This window comes from Rhinatrema bivittatum, chromosome 1 (genome assembly GCF_901001135.1).
Source record: "Rhinatrema bivittatum chromosome 1, aRhiBiv1.1, whole genome shotgun sequence".
Taxonomy (NCBI): Eukaryota; Metazoa; Chordata; class Amphibia; order Gymnophiona; family Rhinatrematidae; genus Rhinatrema; species Rhinatrema bivittatum.
Window position 1 is genome coordinate 261,602,171 of NC_042615.1, and position 20,163 is coordinate 261,622,333.

Consider the following 20,163-nt stretch of genomic DNA (forward strand, 5'->3'; position numbering starts at 1 on the left):
TATGGTTAGAGCATTGTGCTATGAACCAGGGAGACCAGCGTTCAAATCCCACTACTACTCCTTGTGATCTTGGGTAAGTCACTTTACCCTCTGATCCTTCCGGTACAAATTTAGGGCTTCATTTATTTATTTAAGTATTTTATATCCCGTCGTTCCATGTATAGATCACAATGATCTCATTTACCAAGCATTTTTCCCATAGATATGTAATTGGAGAAAAGCCTTTGTAAATCAAGCCTTTAGATTGTGAGCCCTCTGGGGATAGGGAAATGCCTACAGTATCTGAATGTAATCTATTGCGGTCCCGACTGCCCCTCTCCTGATTGGGCTCAGGCCCGCCTACCTCCGCTCCTGCAGCCGCAGGATTCCGCCTGACCCAGGTCCCGGGAGGTCCTCCGTTCGCGCGGTTCCCACGTGGTGGACGCCATTGCAGGCCTGTTCTCTTCCGGCCTCGCGCGCGTGCGCGAAGACGCTCCTCTTGTGCGTCCAGCTCCCGGAAGCCCGGCTCCGCCTCCTCGGCTGACGTCACGCTCTGCTCCCGATATAACCGGCGTTTAGTCGTTCACTAAACGCCTTGCAACGAGGTTCCTAGCTGACTAGTTGCTCCTGTTTGCGTTTTCTGTTGATTCCTTGATACCAGCCTTGACTCCGGTTTGCTTCTGACTTCGCTACAGCCCGCTGCCTACCCTGACTCCGGTTTGCTTCTGACTTCACCACAGCCTGCTGCCTGCCTTGTCTCCGGTTTGCTTCTGACTTCGCTACAGCCTGCCGCCAGCCCTTACCCGGGTTGCCACGGACTTCTTACCACTGCCCACCTGCTTTGGCCCCAAGTGTTACCCTCTGGGCCAGCTTCCTAACCCGGCCTGTCTCTCTGACTCTCTGGCAATCCTCTAGCCGGCTCAGCTCCTAGTGGGCCTCCTGCCTTCCCTATGCACTAGCTCTTCAGGACATTCTCAGCAGTGCCCAAGTCCCAAGGGCTCGGGTCCCTACAGGCTCCTCCCAGGGGGATCCCAGGCTCCGGGTGAAACCTTGCCAGATCGTGCCTCCGCCTCCCGCCCTGCCCTGTGGTCACCGGTAGGCCGGCCCAAGGGTCCACCATCTACTTTCACCGCAGTCTAGCCGTAACAGTAATCCACTTTGAAATGCCAAAAAGCGGAATATAAAAATCAGATGAATAAAAATAAAAAAATATATAGTGTTGGAGTGAATGCCATAGTGTAAGAATAGTCAAGAATCAGTTGAAGGGTACTTGGCCTCTTTCCTGCTTTGTGCCAGTGAGAAGAGATACTTCTGGTTAACATAATGGTGATGGCCAACTTTTCTGCCCAACAATATCTTTGCCTGCTTACAAGCTACTTCAAGGACATTTGACAAGAACTTTATGGAGCATAGAGATCTAACAGCCACTTGCAAAAACTGCCTATCAGCTTGAAAATAATGAGCTACTAACTCAAGGCCAGTTTACGTTCCCACACAGAGATGGGTATACCCCTTAACCTGCAGAAATAGCCAGCTAAGGATCCATCAGCCAAGTGATAGATCAAAGGGTGGCTACTGATAATTGTAAATTAAGGCAGAGACAGAACATCCCACCTAAAAGTCAATAATAATATATGTGTGTTTGTGTATAGGTGGGTGTGAAGCAATGCAGAGAACAGTAACAGCATCAACAATGGCAGCAGATTGTACCTGAACAGTGGTGTTCCTTTTCCCTTCACTTGTGGCCAGAACAGAAGGGATCAGTTGATTTGAGTGAGAAATATCCTATTCTTTGGGAAGCCAGGCTTAGAAAGACATTTCTAGGTGGATTGGCTTAGTGTAGATTCTATTTTGTACTAGCGGTACCCGGCCACGCGTTGAAGTGGCAGAGTCAGGTTCTTTACCCTCCCTCTCCCTTCCCCTTGCTCATTTACCTCAGTCACTCATCCTCCTCCCCCTTGGTCACTCACCCCCCCTTCCCTACCCACTCCAACTCTCTCCCCTGACACTCACCTCCCCCCTCATTCTCCCTCCCCTGACACTCACCTCCCCCCTCATTCTCCCTCCCCTCACTGTCACCTCCCCCCACCTACTGCCTACCCTTCAGATCAGAAAACCTTTGTCTTTCTATTTCTGTGGGAAACCCCCCCCAATCCCAACCCTTTAAATCAAATAATAACCCCCCACCCTCCTGCCCTCTCCCAAGACCTGGGAAATTAAAATTGTTGGTGCTACATGTGGTCTGTCCCTGGGCGTCTGTGCGCATTATGTAGCCAATAGGGGAGTGCCTAACCAAATTTGCACTTCCAAATTTGTTTTGTGGTCTGGGGAGGGCTATTTTGGAGCGTTCCCAAGATCGTGCAAGTTTAGTGTATGTATTTGTGTGTGAACCTCCCCCTTCCCCCAAAAAACAACCCTATGAGAAAAGTTCTCTTAAACTAACCACCCCACACTCTCCTGCCCCCCCCCCCCAGCCCCGCGAAAAACAGTAGCCACCCCCTCGTGACCCCTCCCCAAGATGGTCGCAATAAATTCATCACCACCCCCCACCCTCCAGACCCTCCGAGACCTGATAAAAATGTCAGTCAGTGGAGCGGGCGTTCAGGAGCGGTCCGGGAGCGATGTATTGGCGTTGGTCCATCGGCTGCGAGCACTGAAACGGGTTCAGACAGCCGTATGCCCTTACTATGTCAGTGGGATGGAGCAATGGCAGCGGTAGGTCCTCTGACATAGTAAGGGCAAAGGTCCGCCGGCTGCCAGTCCTGAAAATGGCGCCGAGGGGCCCTCGCCCTTACTATGTCACATGGGCTACTGCCGCCATTGGTGTCCCCGAGTGGCATAGTAAGGGAAAGGGCCATCGGCGCCATGTTGATTGCTGGCAGCCGACGGCTGTAGTGCAGGAGATGTGTCCCGGACCGGTCCTGGCCCCCCGCTGGAGCTTGATGTTACCCAGGTAGAGAGTCCATCAAGCTAGGTTGAGAGAACCTTGCCCAAATCTCATCTTGGAGTGAGTTTCCTCACTCCGAAGGCCAGCAAATCTTCACAAGAGACCACTGTTCTGTTCGTAGGTGTCACATAGAATGTCAAAGTGGTCCCTAACCCCCTACACTCTTACCTAATCCCCACCTCAAGTTACTAGGTGGGCCTACCATAGGGATACAAATACCTGCCTATGGACCATGATATTATGGCCAGTCTCTCTCTCTCTTTCTCTCTCTCTCTCTCTCTCTCTATCAATAAAAATGGTCAGGCTGGGTCAGAAATGACAAGTCAGTCTATGGCAGAGCAGACAGGAACCAGGGCAGACAAGGAGACAAGAACAGGGAAAATAGGCACAGAGTAAAGGCAAGGAAAAACTCTGAAAACAGGAGCAAGGACAAGGCAAAATAAAGCTCAGGGTTGGCCACAGCAAGTAGCAAGGGAGACTCCACCTCATGGGCCTTCGAGGCAAGCCTGTGCAACTCAGAGTGCAGCCTACTGAGGGCCCCTTTAGGCAGGAGCGCTGCACAGCAGTCGGGATCGTTACACCATTATTCTTTTGGAAATATTTGGGAGATTTTGTTATTATGCAAAGATCATTATCCTCTCAAATAACAGATATGTCTACTAAAATAATGGAGTCTTTGCAAAAAGTTAGAGATGTTTAATATTAAGCAGCGCTTGGATTTGTTGGAGGACAAAGTTGTACAGATGTATTCTGATTATTCCTAAGGCATAAAAATGATGAATAAGCAATGGTTTAAATTGCATGAAATGCTTTAATTTTATTTTTATGTTTTATCTGTTTTAGTTTATATTATTTTTATTTCGTATGTTTTTATGTAATCCACGTTGAACATTGTGGAAATAGCGGACTATAAGCCCAAAGAGAACCTAGAGGGATTCAGTAATAGGGATGTGAATCGTTTTTCTGAAGATTGAAAATATCGGAAGATATTTTCAAACTCGTCAGAATTCAGGGGGTCCCCGAACCTGAAAGGAAAACCCCACAAAATTTTTCAGGGGGTTCTCTTATCATTTTGGGGGGGGTGGGGGCAGGAAGAAAGGGCACTTAAAAATAAACCCCAAACCCACCCCGACCCTTTAAATTTAATTCTTTCACATCCCCCACCCTCCAAAAAAAATTTTTTTAAAGTACCTGGTGGTCCAGCGGGGGTCCCGGGAGCGATCTCCCGCTCTCGGGCCGTCGGCTGCCACTAATCAAAATGATGTCATATGGTAGGAGCACTGGAGTGTGACAGGGGCCGGCCAATGGCACAGATACCCTGTCACATGCTAAGGGCAAAGGGCCATCACGCCATTTTGATTAGTGGCAGCCGATGGCCCGAGAGCGGGAGATCACTCCCAGGACCCCCACTGGACCACCAGGTACTTAAAAAATTTGGGGGTGGGGGATGCGAAAGAATTAAATTTAAAGGGTCGGGGTGTTTTGGGGTTTTTTTTGGCATGACACAGCCGATTAAAATGGCTAAGAATCGCGGGAACGAAGATTTCCCGTGGTTTTTACCCAAATTCGATACGGGAAACGAGTTCGGTACCGATTCACATCCCTATTCAGTAGTACCACTACTGCAAGGAAAAAATGTTGAGAAAGTACCTCTGAAGTTGTTTCTGACATCTGCTGGAGAGGAATGGAATTCCTGTTTGAAGAATGATGAATGATGAATATAGTGAACCCTGTTTACATCCTAATTGATGGATTTTATTAATAAAGTGGCCAAGCTTGGAACCAAAGAACTATATAGTCTGGGTGTTTAGAAGAGAACAACAGGACGGCGTACAGCTTTGCCTTTAGGATTGTAAAAATTTATTCTTCCTTGCCTTCTGTGGTCTGCCTGACCAACATGCTAAGAATATACAAGGCCATTTCAGAAACCCTGAAATACAAACGTTTTAGTAGTCTACAAAGATTAAGTTAAAATATGTTCATGCTTTCTTGGTTTTTTCTCTTTTCCTAACAACTCATTTATTTTTTACTTGCAAATTTTTCTTAGTAGGGGAAATTTTCAAATAGCCCACATAATAGCAAAGCACATGGGCACTTTTAGCACACTTACTGTACACCAGTTTTCAAAGTGAAATTACCCATTTGAAAATTAGCAAAAAGTATATGCACTAAAAGCATCTGTGTACTGTGCACCTGCTATTTTGTGCCAGCAGTCTAGGAGGGTGAAATAGCACATGTACCTTAGGCAATGTTATGTACATACGCTATTTTCCTCCCTCAAGCTATCACTTCCCTGTGAATGCCTGCTTGGAGTCTGGCTAAATGAATGTGCACTGTGAAAGCCTGTGCATACTTTTAACCAAGCAGGGCAGGGTAATTTTCAGACAGGGCAAACTAAGCACATTCATCCATTTTAATTCTGCTAGATTGCTTTCATAACAGTCCTCTTTATGTTTTCTCTTTTTCCCACTTATCACTTTGTAGCGGGTCCCCTGTTTGTGTGGTTAGCATCAACCAGTTCCAGGTACAAGTCCAGATGGGGAAGAGTTATATTCCTGGCTAATGGTGTGGTCAATAACTATTAAGTCCAATGGTTCACACTCCAGCTGGATGATGTCCCACAAGTGCAGCAAGACCCAAAATAGAAACAAGCAAGAAAAAATTACTAACAGAGTGTGATAGCAATCAACTCAATGTCCATCCATTCAACCATAGCATTGGAAAATAAACAAACGGAGTGTCTGGCAGTGTTCAAAATAAGCAGTTTACTTTTACATAAAAATGAGTGAGAAAATCAAGAACAGCATCAGAAATATCAGAATGAGAAAAACAATGGCTTCCTTGTTCATTCTCAGTCTTCTTATCAATATCATTTCTCCTGCATCACCAAAACCTCACCCCAAGTTACTAGTTGTCCCTCTTACAGTGATATAAAAAGCTAATATTTGTACCTCGGCAGAGGCCCGCTCTCTTTCTCTCTCTCTCTCCCTCCCCTTCTCCTTCCTGCCCAAAACGGGATTTGCAATTTTTAGTGCAAAGCCCTTTTCAGGCATAACGCACAGCATAACACCAGGAAAAAAGTTGTGTTATTTCCAGCGTTAAAACCCGCAGTAACGTGTGTTACGCTATCGCATGCAATGCTAAGGACCCCTCATTTAATTTACTCTGCAATAACTCTGACCAAACTCCCATTTGGTAAAAATTTTAAAATTTGCATGCGCATCTCACAATGCGTTATTTATCGTGGGCCTTATGATGTTATCATGGGCATTAGGGCCCTAACGCGATCTGAAAAATGACCCTGCCTGTTTGTTCAGGGAAAAAGTTATCTGATTGCAGCCTTCCCTCCAGACTGAACCAGTCTTCTTCCAAAAATCTCTTCTCTCTTACTCGTACAAAAAATACCAACTGTTGATCATCACTCTCCTCAATCACTCAATTGAGATTCAGGAATGATCTCTAGCTTCTTTCCTTCTCATCAGCTCTTAACCACTGAATAATAAGCATGCTATGCTCATAGGCATTTTTATATCCCATATAGGTCTTCCCCCAAAAATATATACATGTATGAAATTGAAATAATGTTACTCTTCAAATACTTAATTGTGACAAGATGTTAACAAAGCTTTTGGTTAATGAATATTATATGGCTGCAGTTTTATAAATGCTGGTTTATCTGCTGCTCTAATTTTCAGTATTTCATTTTTCATAGGCTATCCTACAAAACAAAAAAATAACCCAACAATCAATAACGTAGAACATCCTTCAAAAGGTCAACATGTCAGGTAAGATCTTTTCAGGGAGCAAGCATTAGCTAGTAAGCTTAAAGCAAACCAGAACTATTGAGGAAAGTGTCACGGTTTCTCAAAGACAATGGTTGAGTCAGCACCATGATGTCATACTCTGCTCTGGTTCTCAGGCCACCCACAATAAATATTCATGAGGTAATTGCATAGCATGGCTCTGCTTGAAGATTGCTTTCTTTATTTTGGTTACCCTGAAAACCAGACTTGTATATCGTAGACTGGAGTTTGACAGCCCTGAAAGTTGAAACGTTTGAACAGTGTTGCCATCATCAGGGCTTCAACCGGGTTACCAGGGCCACCAGTGTATGTAGGCAAGATGGGCATCCACCCAAGGCACCAAGAAGAAGGTGAAACGAAATAGTAGAAAAGCAGGGGGTCACGCACTGCTGGCCCCCTCTCATCTCCAGCCTGCCTGTCCCTGAATGCGTGCATTTGTGCTTCTCAGGGACCATTCTGCCCTAATGTGAGGGTGGGAGTTGCACAATCAGCCTGGAAGCTTTCCATCTTCTCCCCCCACTCCCAGAAATATGAACACACTGTCTGAACTGGTCAATAGCAGCCTAGTCTTTCCCAGTGTGAGACGGGAGCCCCACAGCCAGCTGGGTAGGGATGGGCCTAAGTGCTGGTAAGATGTGTCAATGACAGCTGCTGCCTAGGGCACTATGCTGTCTGATGATGATCCTGCAGGCTATCTCAGTCACTAGCCAACCACAATTGTTCATACTTCACTGTTTTTCCAAACAGTAATGTCATTGGTTCAAGTTTATATTTGGATATTTGAAGAAATCGGAGCTCCTCAAACTGTACCCATGGATCTTTCAGCCCATCCTTATTGTAAAAAGAGTTACCATCCTAGGCACATTAATTACCTCCATAGATTTAAGTGATATCATTCTTTTATATTATTTATTTATTAGAATTCAATAACTATTCAAAGTAAAAAACAATCTTTGTATACAGAAACATTGGAAATAATGAAGAAAATAAGAAGCAATAAAAGCAATAACAAATAACTCAGGGAGGTTAGACCTGCTCTCAGATTGCTCCAACCACCCCCAATAAAACACTTACCACTTTTTGGCATTTAACACAGGCCGCAGTTTATTTCCAAACCTGAGCCCCTTTCAATTATAACATTATAACATGTAACCACCAACTCCCCATCCCCATTATCTTCCCCTCCTCCTCCCCCCTCTCTTCCATCTCTACCCCTCGTCCCAGAGGTAAAGCACTGCCACCCTGCTCGCCCTCCCCCCTTGCCCTGCCTCACACCAGTGAGGGCAAGCCCAGGCCCTAAGCTATAACCCCCAAGCTCGCAGGCCTTCTTGTGCAGCAGCCCCCCCCCCCAACTGCACGAGTTGCCCCCCCTCCATTCCCCCCCTTTTAACCTTACAAATTCTTCAATAATAACTAGGGCTCGGGTTTACTGCCACAGACAAGAACTGTTTACCCAGTTCTTGTTCCCCTCACTGTGGCCTCAAACCTCCTAAACAGCACCACCTCCAAACTGTCCTGAAGGGAATTATTAAATAAATCCATGCCAATATCCGACAGATGGACACCATCACCCTGAAATAATCCGTCTTCCACCCCCCACGCCCATCTATGTCTCACCAAAAACCTCCTTCTCTGGGTACCCATTTACCAAACTGCTGATTCATTTTCGTTACCCCTGCTTTCCATAACACTTCTGTTTTACCTCGAAGTCTGACAATGATATCGGACCATCCCAGCAGAACCCTCGGCCATCGAATCCAAATTTGCTAAAGGTCCTTCTTGATACAAGTGATCAATTCCCGGCATGGCTTTTTCCCCACATTGTTTCCCCCAAGATGAATGAGCAAGACATCCGGCACACCCCACAGTTCTGCTCGTTCCCACAGGAATGGCAAGAGTTCATCCCACAGCATTCCCCTCTTGCTGAACCAGGACATGCTCCACTGCCTCTGGTCCAGATCCAAGTGTTCCCCGTATGGCCGCTTCAGTGCTTGCCGCTGCGCCCTGTGGATGAACGAGTGGCCCACAATCAGACGCACCCTGTTCTGCGTACTACCCTGAGTATTTCTGTAATAAAAAAGACGATGTAATTAAGTGTTCTTCCTAACCCCCCACCCCTCCCCCGCTGCCCCCTTGACCTCAACATTATGACTTGTTCCTTCTGCGACCCCCCTCTTTATTTATTTATTTTTTAATGTCCTGATGTATGTAAAAAATGCATTGGATTTCCATCTACCTATAGCTTGAATGCCAGCTCCAGATATTCCCCCTTCTGCCGCTGATATTGCTGCCCCAATTCGAAAGGAATGCAAGTGGTAAAACTTTGCATTCCACCCCACCTGTCTAACTACCATGTGCAATACTCTTGTGAATTGAAACCTAGTTAATGGCTGTCCATTCTTATGAATTAGCAAAGGACCTTGTAATGCTGGCCTAACCCTCATAAATAGATTGGTTAACCGCACTGGACATACCTCCGGATTAGCCGCTGGGAGGAGCATGTTGATATGCCCTTTCCTTTTCTGGTCCGTTTTAGATTTCTGTAAAAATAGCTCAACCACTGCCGTCTCCAGCTCAACATTCCGGACCAAGAGCCCTGATCTGAGAAATCCTCTTTTGATTTCGCAACCAACTCACTGATTCTCATGGCCCCGAAAAAAGCCAATGAAAACGCTGTACTGAACAACAGCACCTCATAGTCGGATCAACATACTGCCGACAAGTGAATTGTTAATTGAATCAAATCCATATATCTTATTGGTCTTCGTAAATCTCCCTCACCATGGCTGTCACTATGCCACCCCCCTAGGTCCCGCTTTATCCGGAAACTACACAGCGGGTTGCCCCATCCTTGCAACTTCTGGAAAAAGGCAAATCCAGCTAGCTGAGCTCGCACCGATCCCGCCGAATACCCTAATCTTCTGGCTCGTAAAATATACCACACTAAACTCCCTTCTGACACAGGCCCTGAATGCCACCCAACAGATCATAAAAAACAACACACAGTTGCCCTGCCCGCTGTATACGCCGCCCATGTAGCCGGCGCCACAGACCGCCGGATCAAACTCCATTCTTCAACCTTCCAAGATTCCACAATTCTTCCGGGAACTTCTCTGGTGACTCCTTCACATGTGGTGCCAAATCCCGAAAAACCTTCCATTGGAAACGAGACAAAGCATCAGCTATGAGGTTCTGCACTCCCAGTACATGCTTGGCCCTAATGCTTATATTGCTACTTAAATAATTCGTGACAAATCTTGAAGCAACCTGGAGACCCTCAAACATCATGCTGTCAATTTATTAATTACCTGAACTACCCTTAAATTGTCACACCAAAATACCACTCTCTGGTTGGCTAATTGCTCTCTCCAAATCACTACTGCTACTACTATAGGGAATAATTCCAAAAACGTGACATTCTTCATCCAACTCTTATCTACCCAGTCCCTAGGCCACGGTTGAGCACACCACTGACCCCTAAAGAAAACTCCAAACCCTGCAATCCCCATCGCGTCCGAGAACAACTCTATGTCCCGATTCCCTACCTCCAAGTCTGGGATCAACCGCACACCGTTGAAGGACTGCAAAAAGACTTCCCACATCCCACATCCCTCTTCCCTAATGGACTGGGTCACCCGTATGTGATGATGACTCGCCTCGATCCCTGTAGTGGCTGACGACAACCAGCGTATGAACGTCCCCCAATGGGTATCACACGATACGCGAAATTCAGCGACCCTATCAATGACTGCATTTTCTTTAGCGTCACCTTCCTCGCGCTTCTGACCTCGCCTACCACCTCCTGCAATTTCACCACCTTGTCTTCCGGCAAACGGGAAATCATCGTATTGGAATCCAATTCAATCCCCAGGAATGTCAATTTAGTAGCCGGACCTTCCGTCTTGTCCTCCACTATTGGAACCCCCAGCTGTTGAGCCACCTCCAAAACCCCTTTAACTGCTCTTGACACAAATCAGTCTTGTTCTCTCCCACAAACAAAAAATCATCCAGGTAATGTAACATTTGCTGAGCTCCGGTTTACCTTTCTGTTACCCACTGCAGGAAGGAACTAAATGCTTCAAAATATGTGCAAGAAATGGCACATACCATGGGCAAACACCTATCAACGAAATAACCCCCCGTCAAAAGAAAATCCTAATAAATGCAAGCTGCTCGGGTGAATTGGTAACAATCTAAATGCCGAATCGATGTCGGCCTTTGACATCAAGGCCCTCTGCTCCGCTTGCCATACCAGTGCCAACGCTTCATCAAATGAAGCATAGTGGACTGTACATTTTTCTTTCGGGATGTAGTCATTTACCGATGCTCCTTTTGGAGAAGACAAATTAACAGCCAACAGAGACAGATGCATTCGGTTAAACGAAGACACATCAAATTGGCCTGCGATCCTTCCTAAGCACAACTCTGATTCTAATTTTCCCCGCACCACCTCCGCCAATTGACCCACCGATTTAGCGTTCCACACCCCACCCCCACTCCCAGGACCTATACACGGGATCTGGAAACCCTCCTTGAAACCCCAAAAAAGCAACTGCGCCACCTTACGATCCGGATAAATTCAAAGTCACGTAGTCATGGCTGCGAACCTCACCGGCGAGCCCACCGGCCTCGACAACTCACGATTTTCCACCTTTAACCGCTGTGGCACCACCTTGAGGGCACTTGGAAGATGGGTGGGCCCCATTGGAATTAGCACAGGTATGCCGAAATTTGCATTCTGGGAAGAGACACATGTCTTTATTAAATCTCCAACATACGTCCCCGCTCCCAGCCGTACCTTTCCCTCTGGCTGTCCCTTTCCTGACTGTCCTGCTAGCCCGAAAGGAATTGTTGCCCCACTCGCTCCGCGTTTCAGATTTCCCGCGCTCTTATTCGTCATTTGGGTTAACCATAAGTTATTGTCTTGAGTCCCCCAAGACATAAATCAGTTTCCTGCCATCTTGTCCCTAAAGTTTTCATTGTAGTTGAGCCAGGCCCAACCTTCATAATCCCTAAACACTCCTAATATGCTATCTCCATACGCCAACAAAGTACCATACTGATCTGGCTGGAAATGCCCCACAACACTAGCCAAGCGAAAAAAACATCACACCCAGTTAATAATATTCTTAGACACCTTAAGCAATTTGGAAGCCTTTTTTTCTTTCTATCGCTCTTGCCCCCCCTTCTACCTTCCAATAATCAGAAAATATTAATGTATTTTCTTTCTATCGCTCTTGCCCCCCCTTCTACCTTCCAATAATCAGAAAATATTAATGTATTTTCTTTTACAAATTTTCCTCCTTAATTTATGTGGAACCCCTTCCCATAATTCTGTCAAGGATGCCAATGCCGGATGACCCATATCCTGTCGCGGCCCTCCCCCCCTTGAATCACCTTACTCTCCGACTCATAGGAAGATGATGAAGAAGTCGATGACGAGCTTGTACTATGCCCTGCTGACCTCCGCCTTCGTTTCCTCTTATGAGCTCCTCGCCCTTCTTGTGTCTCCACTGATCCTTGCAATTCACCTGTGTCACCAATCTTTCCCTGCATTCTTCCGGATACCAGCTTGCCTCCGCTGCCCGGTGTACCAGAAGCCCTCTGACTCTCTGGCATACGCAGCTGGGCTCTACTTCTCCAAGCTTCGTGCTGTGATGTGGATGGTGCTGTCATGTCTTCCTCATCTGTAAATGCATATGCACAAGCCACAGAAACCTCGCCATCGCACACCCTTTTTTCGATACCCAAATCCTGTCCTGAAACTTCAGGCTCCTGTCTCCGTCTCCTGTCACCATCTCCCACACTTTCCTCCCACCCTCCTCCTCCCATGTGTCCCCCTTTTTCCCTCGCCTGTCCCCTCTCCTTCTGCCACGTTTGCCATCCCCCAAAACCATGCTGTCCACTCCATTCCCCAGCAAGAGAAGCCTCCGCCAACTGTTTTCCTGTATACCTACTTTCCTCCCTTATATACTGCCCCCCGAGACACATCCCTGCCGTGGGAAACACCAGCATGAGGGCCCAGTTTTGCAGATCTCATTCCTTGCCCGACTGAGGGTCCACTTCTTGGCATCCGACTCCTCCCGAATTGTCTCAGGCCTCCTCCAGTCGACTCCAGCATCTGGAACTTCCCCTCCCTATGTCTGCATACCAATATCTGCCTGCCGCCCATCCCCGAATCCTCTGCCTCCTTGAGACATTTCCCTTTCGCTCCTCTGCGCCCCCCAAGCTCCATACCTGAACCTTTCCCTCTTCCCACAGAGAAACCACGATCCCCTTTACGTTCCCAGCTAAATTCTGACCTCCTTTAAATCCCCTTTGCACCCTCCCCATAGAATGGCCTGGATGTGGAATTGAATGCCCTATCCGATGCATTACTGGACAGATCTAATGGCAAGGAATCCTCCTCGCCCGCTTCTACCCCCCTTCCCCCTGCTGCTGCGGCCGGTCCTGCCTCTGGCCCGCTTTTCCCAAGCTGGTCTCGGAAGAGTTACTGCCTAACCCACTAGGCCATGCTGCCATGGGTGAACCTGTCGGCCCCTCGGTGTTGTGCACTGCCAACTCTTGTCTCGTCTGTTGGCCGAAGGCCTAGACGAACGGAGGGCCGCACGCGCTCCGCCTTTTCGCATCATCAATCTTTTATTTATTTTATTTATTTATCGAGTTTTATATACCGTCGTTCGGTTTCGCCAACACAACAGTGTACAAAGTTTCAATGTATAACAGAGTGTTCAAAAATGTGTACGCTTGTTAACATAGTTATCTTATTCGTTATAAACATAGCTTGGTTGTAAATTGTACAGGTTAAATTACATATTTTGGATTGCGTCTGCATGTTTATATGGGTCGATTGGGAGGGAAGATGTATCAGAGAGTCATAGGTTGTTTTGGTAGGCTCTGGTGAACATCCAAGTTTTTAGTTCTTTTTTGAAGGTTTTTAGATTTTGTTGTGTTCTCAGTTCGGTTGGGAGGGAGTTCCATAGTTCGGGGCTTCCTCGGGATATGGCTCTCTTCCGAGTTGAGGTAAATTTGTGACGAGCAGGTGGAATTTTTAATAAACCTTTGTTAGCTGAACGGAAATTTCGGTTTGGTGAGTATAGTTTTATGGATGCATTTAGCCAATTTGTTTGTTTTTCATATATTATTTTGTGTATTATGGATAGTATTTTATAGTCAATCCTGTATTTTATTGGGAACCAGTGTAGTGATACGAGAGTCGGAGTAATGTGATCGTATTTTTTCATTCCTGTGATTATTCTCGTGACTATTTTGAAGGATTTGGAGCGGTCGGATGGTGGTGAGAGGTAGGTTGAAAAGCAGGGAGTTGCAGTAATCCAGGTTGGAGACGATGAGTAGTTGGAGGACTGTTCTGAAGTCATTGGGGGAAAGGAAAGGTTTTAGGTGACGTTGGGTTAGGAGTTTGTGATATCCGTCTTTGATTTTTGCGGAGATGTGGTTCTTGAATGATAGTTCCTTGTCAATTATAACTCCTAAGTTGCGGGATTAGGTGCCAGGGGAGATTGCTGACTTTTGATTTAATATGTTGAGTGGTGGTATGTGCGTAGGATTATTCTTTCTATCCAGCATGATTATTTCTGTCTTATCAATGTTTAGTATAAGTCTCATATTGGTTAGTAATTGCTTTATTTTGGTGAGGTAATTGGCTGTTTTTTTGTAGGTGTCTTCCAGCGATTTGTGTATTGGGATAAGTATTTGGATGTCGTCAGCATATATGAAATGAGTCTGTTTAGGGTTTGAGAGGAAGTGGCATATCGGGAGAAGATAAATGTTGAAGGCCCACCGTGGGTCCTGTGCTACCCCTACTGCGGAAACTACCAAGGATAATGGGTTCGAAGAGCAAATATGATGAATAGTGACCTGTATCCCCCCGTGCAATGAGCCTCTGAGGAAACCGATGATGCGGCTGAAGTCTGATCAACTTGTGATTAGCAATACCCTATGCAAACTACGTATTGTATATATATAAATACCGTTTTGATTTTTTTTTTGTTCTTTTTTGTGCAATAGATACGTACACCTAAATGTCTCCCACTCCGGATCGCGAGCCCCCAGGCGCCCTCTCACCACGCCACCCCAACTCAAATGGCGCCAAACTGCTGTTACGTCACTCCCTTCCTTGCTGCCAATCACAACACCCCAATTCAAACCCCTACTCTTTCAACTGTTTCCCATGCTCCCTAGCCTATCCATGTTCCTTCTATTCCTCCTCTACCCTCCCTCCCCCCTCCCCTCCTCTTCAGCTCCTTACTCCTTCCCGCGCTAATCCCGAGTTATCATCGGCTGTCCCAATTTCCAGTTTAGGTCAGTCGACAATTAGAGGGGAATGGAGCTAGAAAATAATGGGAGCAGAAAGGAAATCTATAAAAGGAAATCGCTTAGCATGAACTCTGCTTAATACATATAATTCCTCACAAGCTCAAGTGGGAACAGGGGAAGATGTTAATCTTTTGGAGTCCAAAAGCAAAAAAAATATAAAAATAATTACTAAATCTTTTGACACACAAGGATATCTCAACATAAATGTAGCACCTAAAGGAAATGTAACCTGTCTTAAAGAAAGGAAACTTGTATGCCTCTCTGGATAAATCCAGAAATATTCTATCAGGTTGACCAAAAAAGGGGAAATTTAAATTCCTAAAATATAAGACGGTAACTTTAAAACGAGTGCATGGGCATGCCCATATACTGGCATTTTAAATTAAGAAATGTAAACCAATTTCTTACTTGAATTAGTTTGAGTGGAATAATTAAGAAACTGTGTTTAGGCAGCCATCATGAAGCACAGGGTTCAGTAATATGTTATCTGGTAACCCATGAGCGCAAGCTTCTCTGTGCTTAAGGATATAATCATCAGTCGCTTGAACACAGATGATTTTAAATTTCTTTGCTTTTTGTTTTTGTTTGCAATTGAATTTATAGCATGAAAGGCACTTATCTGGTGCTCGTCGCTGAAGCTGTATATAAATCGAACTATGCTTGGGTTCACTGTAGTTTAAGAACTATATGCCTGTTATGATGTGGTATATCCAAATATTATTATGTTGCTTCACCCTTTTAATGCCGTCTGAACGCCCCTATACTGCAGCATTTCGGAGAATACTCCTTCTTTAGGGAAAACAGCCAACTTGTGAAATCATCATTTAGTCATCATGAGTGCGCATATAGTCAGCTCAGTGCCTACATGGAAATAAATCATTTTTTGCTATATCTTTTTCTTTTAAAACAATTATGAAAAGTCCAACTTATACTGAATAAGGGGTAAAGCTAGCGTGTCAAAAACGCACGTCCAAATGTCGGTTAACAATGCGCGCCATCGGAGCGCACTGTACTGTATCGGCCTGAAACTAATTTAAGTAAGAAATTGGTTTACATTTCTTGATTTTTGTCTTTTCTTAAATCTAGAGGTTCACATTATATAGGAATTTTAAATCATGCACACAATTGTGCACCTATAATGTAAAATATGTCTATGGCGCAAATGTGCTCCTAATTTTAAGTGGTTACTGAAGCAAACAAAATTTGTCAGCTTTAACACACAGGAAAGTGGATTTTAAAACATGCTCGCATGAAGGACATTCCCAGTTTTACCAATTAGTCCACCAATTTGCCCAGTCTCTCTCAAGGTCATCCAGACCCCTCTGGTTCATCAGCCCGTACTCTCCCCTGTTTACCCAGACCCCTCACCCATTTAAGGTTTTCGGCCTTAAATGACTTTTCTTCAGACTTATATCTCATCAAGAGCATAAGTAAACATGCATGGCTACCAACCCGCCATGCACTAAGGCCAATGGATTTAAAACACAGATTTACATGCATAAATCTTGAACCCACCCTGGAACACCCCTGACATGCCCTGACTCCACCCCTTTTCCCTGCACGTTTGGTTGCTCGCATATGCGTATATATGCACATAATTGGGCTGTTTTAAAGTATGAGTCACTCGCACTAGGCCCAGCTACTCATATATATGGGCCTTTTAAAGTAAGCAACTCTTTTAAAATTCCCCCCTGAGCGCATAACTTTACTTAAGTCAGCCTTAGTAACAAAGGAAACCAATAAGGTCTTCCTCTCTAAAAATTTCAGGGCCAGAATTTTCCAAATAGTCACATTTTATCTTTTTATATACTCAAATGATAATGTTAGAGAACTTCAGTTTAAGCACATTCTTGTATGATTTCCCTGTTAATCATATAAATGGACCAGATCCATGTCACCTATCTTATAACTTATATAAGCATGTACCGACACTGTAATGGCACTTTCATAGATACATTTTTTAACCAAACTAAATATATGTGTCCCTATGTAAACCGTTGTGATGATACATTACTAAACGACGGTATAGAAAAGATTTTAAATAAATAAATAAATAAATAACCTCAGGTATAGAATGAAGCAGCTGATTAATAGGTAAATTATGAGAAGAAATTGGCAAAAAATAAAAATGATTGATCAAGGAAATCGAATCAGACTTGCTGTTACGGCTAAACTGCTGTGAGGGTAGATGGTGAACCCTTGGGCCGGCCTATCGGTGATCACAGGGCAGGCCGGGAGGCGGAGGCACGATCTGGCAAGGTTTCACCCGGAGCCTGGGATCCCCCTGGGAGGAGCCCGTAGGGACCCAGGCCCTTGGGACTTGGGCACTGCTGAGAATGTCCTGAAGAGCTAGTGCGTAGGGAGGGCAGGAGGCCCACTAGGAGCTGAGCCGCCTAGAGGTTTGCCAGAGAGTCAGAGAGACAGGCCGGGTCAGGAAGCTGGCCCAGAGGGTAACACTCGGGGCCAGAGCAGGCGGGCAGTGGTAATGGAGTCCGTGACAGACCGGGACCGAGGCAGGCGGCAAGCGGTAGAGAAGTCCGTGGCAACCTGGGTCAGGGCAGACGGCAGGCTGTAGCAAAGTCAGAAGCAAACCGGAGTCAAGGCAGGCAGCAGGCTGTAGCGATGTCAGAAGCAAACCGGAGTCAAGCCAGGTATCAGGGAGTCAACAGGAAATGCAAACGGGAAGCAACTAGTCAGCTAGGAGCCTCGTTGCAAGGCGTTTAGTGAACGACTGAACGCCGGTTATATCGGGAGCAGAGCGTGACGTCAGCCGAGGAGGCGGAGCCGGGCTTCCGGGAGCTGGACACACAAGAGGAGCCTCTTCGCACGCGAGGCCGGAGGAGAACAGGCCTGCAATGGCGTCCACCACGTGGGAACTGCGCGGACGGAGGACCCCCCGGGACCTGGGCTGGGCGGAATCCCGCGGCTGCCGGAGCGGAGGAAGGCGGGCCTAAGCCCGATCAGGAGAGGGGCGGTCGGGACCGCAACACTTGCAATGTAGAATATCCAAAAAATATTTTCTGATAGTCAGCAATGGCTGCTCTCCAATAATTTTAGGAAAATTATGAATACGAATGTTCAAATGCCTAGAATTGTTTTCCAAAAATTCTAGGCATCCGGAAAGAAAAAGCTGTTTTTTGATTAAAGTGCAGTTGAAAACTTTAATATCTTGTATGTCTTTTTCCAAGGCATTAATCTTAATTCCTTGCTCCAAAAGTCTCCTCCATGCTGTTGCACCAAAGGCTCCAATGAGGAGGAAAGGGAGTCAATCTTTTTCTTACAGTTATTGATGGAAGTCCCAAAACCCATCCTAAGTTCCCAAAGAGAATCTAAAGTGACGACCTCCAGCTTAGTCAGCAATAGGAGGAACTCACCATGTGAAGCTAAGCTCTCCAAACCCGGAGAAGCAACAGAAACAGATGGAGAATCCACCGATTCAGGAACCCCTCCCAGGACCTGTGAAAACAGATGCCATCCCTGAACAGGCCCTCCAGGGTTATTCATGTCCCTCGATAGTAAGCAAAATGAGGAACCTGACACCACAGTTGCCCCTCCAAATCCAGCACTCAACTGGTGTCAGGTTAAGCAAAGTAGGGGAACCACGTCCCTCAGTCGGAGGGAGTCGCTGGTCAAGAGGATTGAGGGAAACTTCCTCCCCTAGCGACGAAAGCACTCCCTCGCTGACAATCACAGCGGGGACTTCATCACTTTCAGAAGCAGAGGTCCCAATCTTGGGGATAGAAATACCTGCTTTCTGGGAGGGGGGGGGGGGGGGGGGCAAAGCAGGGTCTGGAGGGAAGACCTGAACTTTCCCCTTGCGTTTAGGAGGCATTTGAAGCAAGGTAACTCAAAACAAGGAAAGAACACCCAGCGACTAATCCACGACTTCGGTGATGCCGCATCTTGCTCCTCCCTGACATCATCCTTTTAAATGTCAGACTATCTTCATTATAATTACTGAAGGTTCCAAAAACCTCACTCGTTAATAACAAAGCTGTTAAGAGGTGTAGGACCCACTGGTGGGTTGCAAGATAAAGAAGCATTATGGACACTCAACTTGGAAAATGTAAAAGATAAAACAGTGAAAAAAATACTGTTTTTAAAGTTGACATTGCCTATGTTAAAGGCCCTGCCATTCCCAGTTATCTATTAAAAACAAAAAAAAAAAAAAACCCTACATATTTACAGTCAGTTTCTTAGAGAAATTGCTTCAGGTCCATTTGATCATTCAGTTTTGTTAGTGTTAGAGACCCTAACTTATAAATTCAGAATTTCTCCCATTGGATTAGTTTCAAATCTCAGTGCCCTCCATGAGGCAGGTTATGACAGAGGGGGTTGGGATAGGGTGGGTAAGGAGTATCGATGTGGGAGAGAGTTGTTTGGGAGAGGGGGTTAACTTTTGTGGAAAGGGGAGAGGTTTGGGCAGGGGAATTGGGCATTACTGCATGACTTTTATTTTCAGTTTATTTACTATATTTTACTGCTGGGCTGCCTCTATATTCGGCAGATGATGGGCAGGGGTCTAGCCAGATCCCTGGGGTGGAGGAGGCAGGAGGTTATTTAGGGCTGGCACGGTCCTTTAAATGTCAGCTTGGAGGCATCGGGATGCACATTAGCACCCTGATGTCTCCGAGAAAAGTTAGCTACAACTCCTTAGCTGTAGCTAACTTTTTTAAAAGTAACATGGCTATTTTTGGGAAGCCACATTATTTTATTTGAATGAAATTAGGTATAAATGAGCTGCTTTGCATTCATTTGCAAAAGTTATGCATGCAGAACAGCTTATTTAAATCCATGTGTTTTTTTAAGGGAAAATATTGCTGCAATAAGTGTATATCGCACGATGAACAGCATGATAAGCATTGTATTTTGCACATTAAATGGTTTAGTAAATATACCCCTTAGATTGTAAGCCCTCTGGGAACAAGGAAATACCTACTGTTTCTGAATGTAACTTGCCATGTGCTACCAACAAAAAAAGGCATGATCTAAATCTAAAAAAAAACAAAGTGACTCTCAGGGCTGCAAGACCACAGACAGGCACAGCAACTCCTGGGGCCATGGGACTGAAGAAACAGAGGAACTCCCAGACATGAA

The 20,163-nt window shown here is 45.7% G+C and overlaps 1 protein-coding gene across 2 annotated transcripts in view; it reads left to right on the forward strand.

The window, feature by feature from the left end:
• The window catches only part of SPEF1 (sperm flagellar 1), a 157,342-nt gene that overhangs the window by 130,267 nt on the left and 6,912 nt on the right, over nucleotides 1-20,163 (forward strand). For both annotated transcript variants that reach the window (XM_029594167.1, XM_029594163.1), the window contains exon 5: nucleotides 6,639-6,711. In XM_029594167.1, coding sequence (XP_029450027.1) covers nucleotides 6,639-6,711 — 73 coding nt within the window. The remainder of the gene's footprint in view (nucleotides 1-6,638; nucleotides 6,712-20,163) is intronic.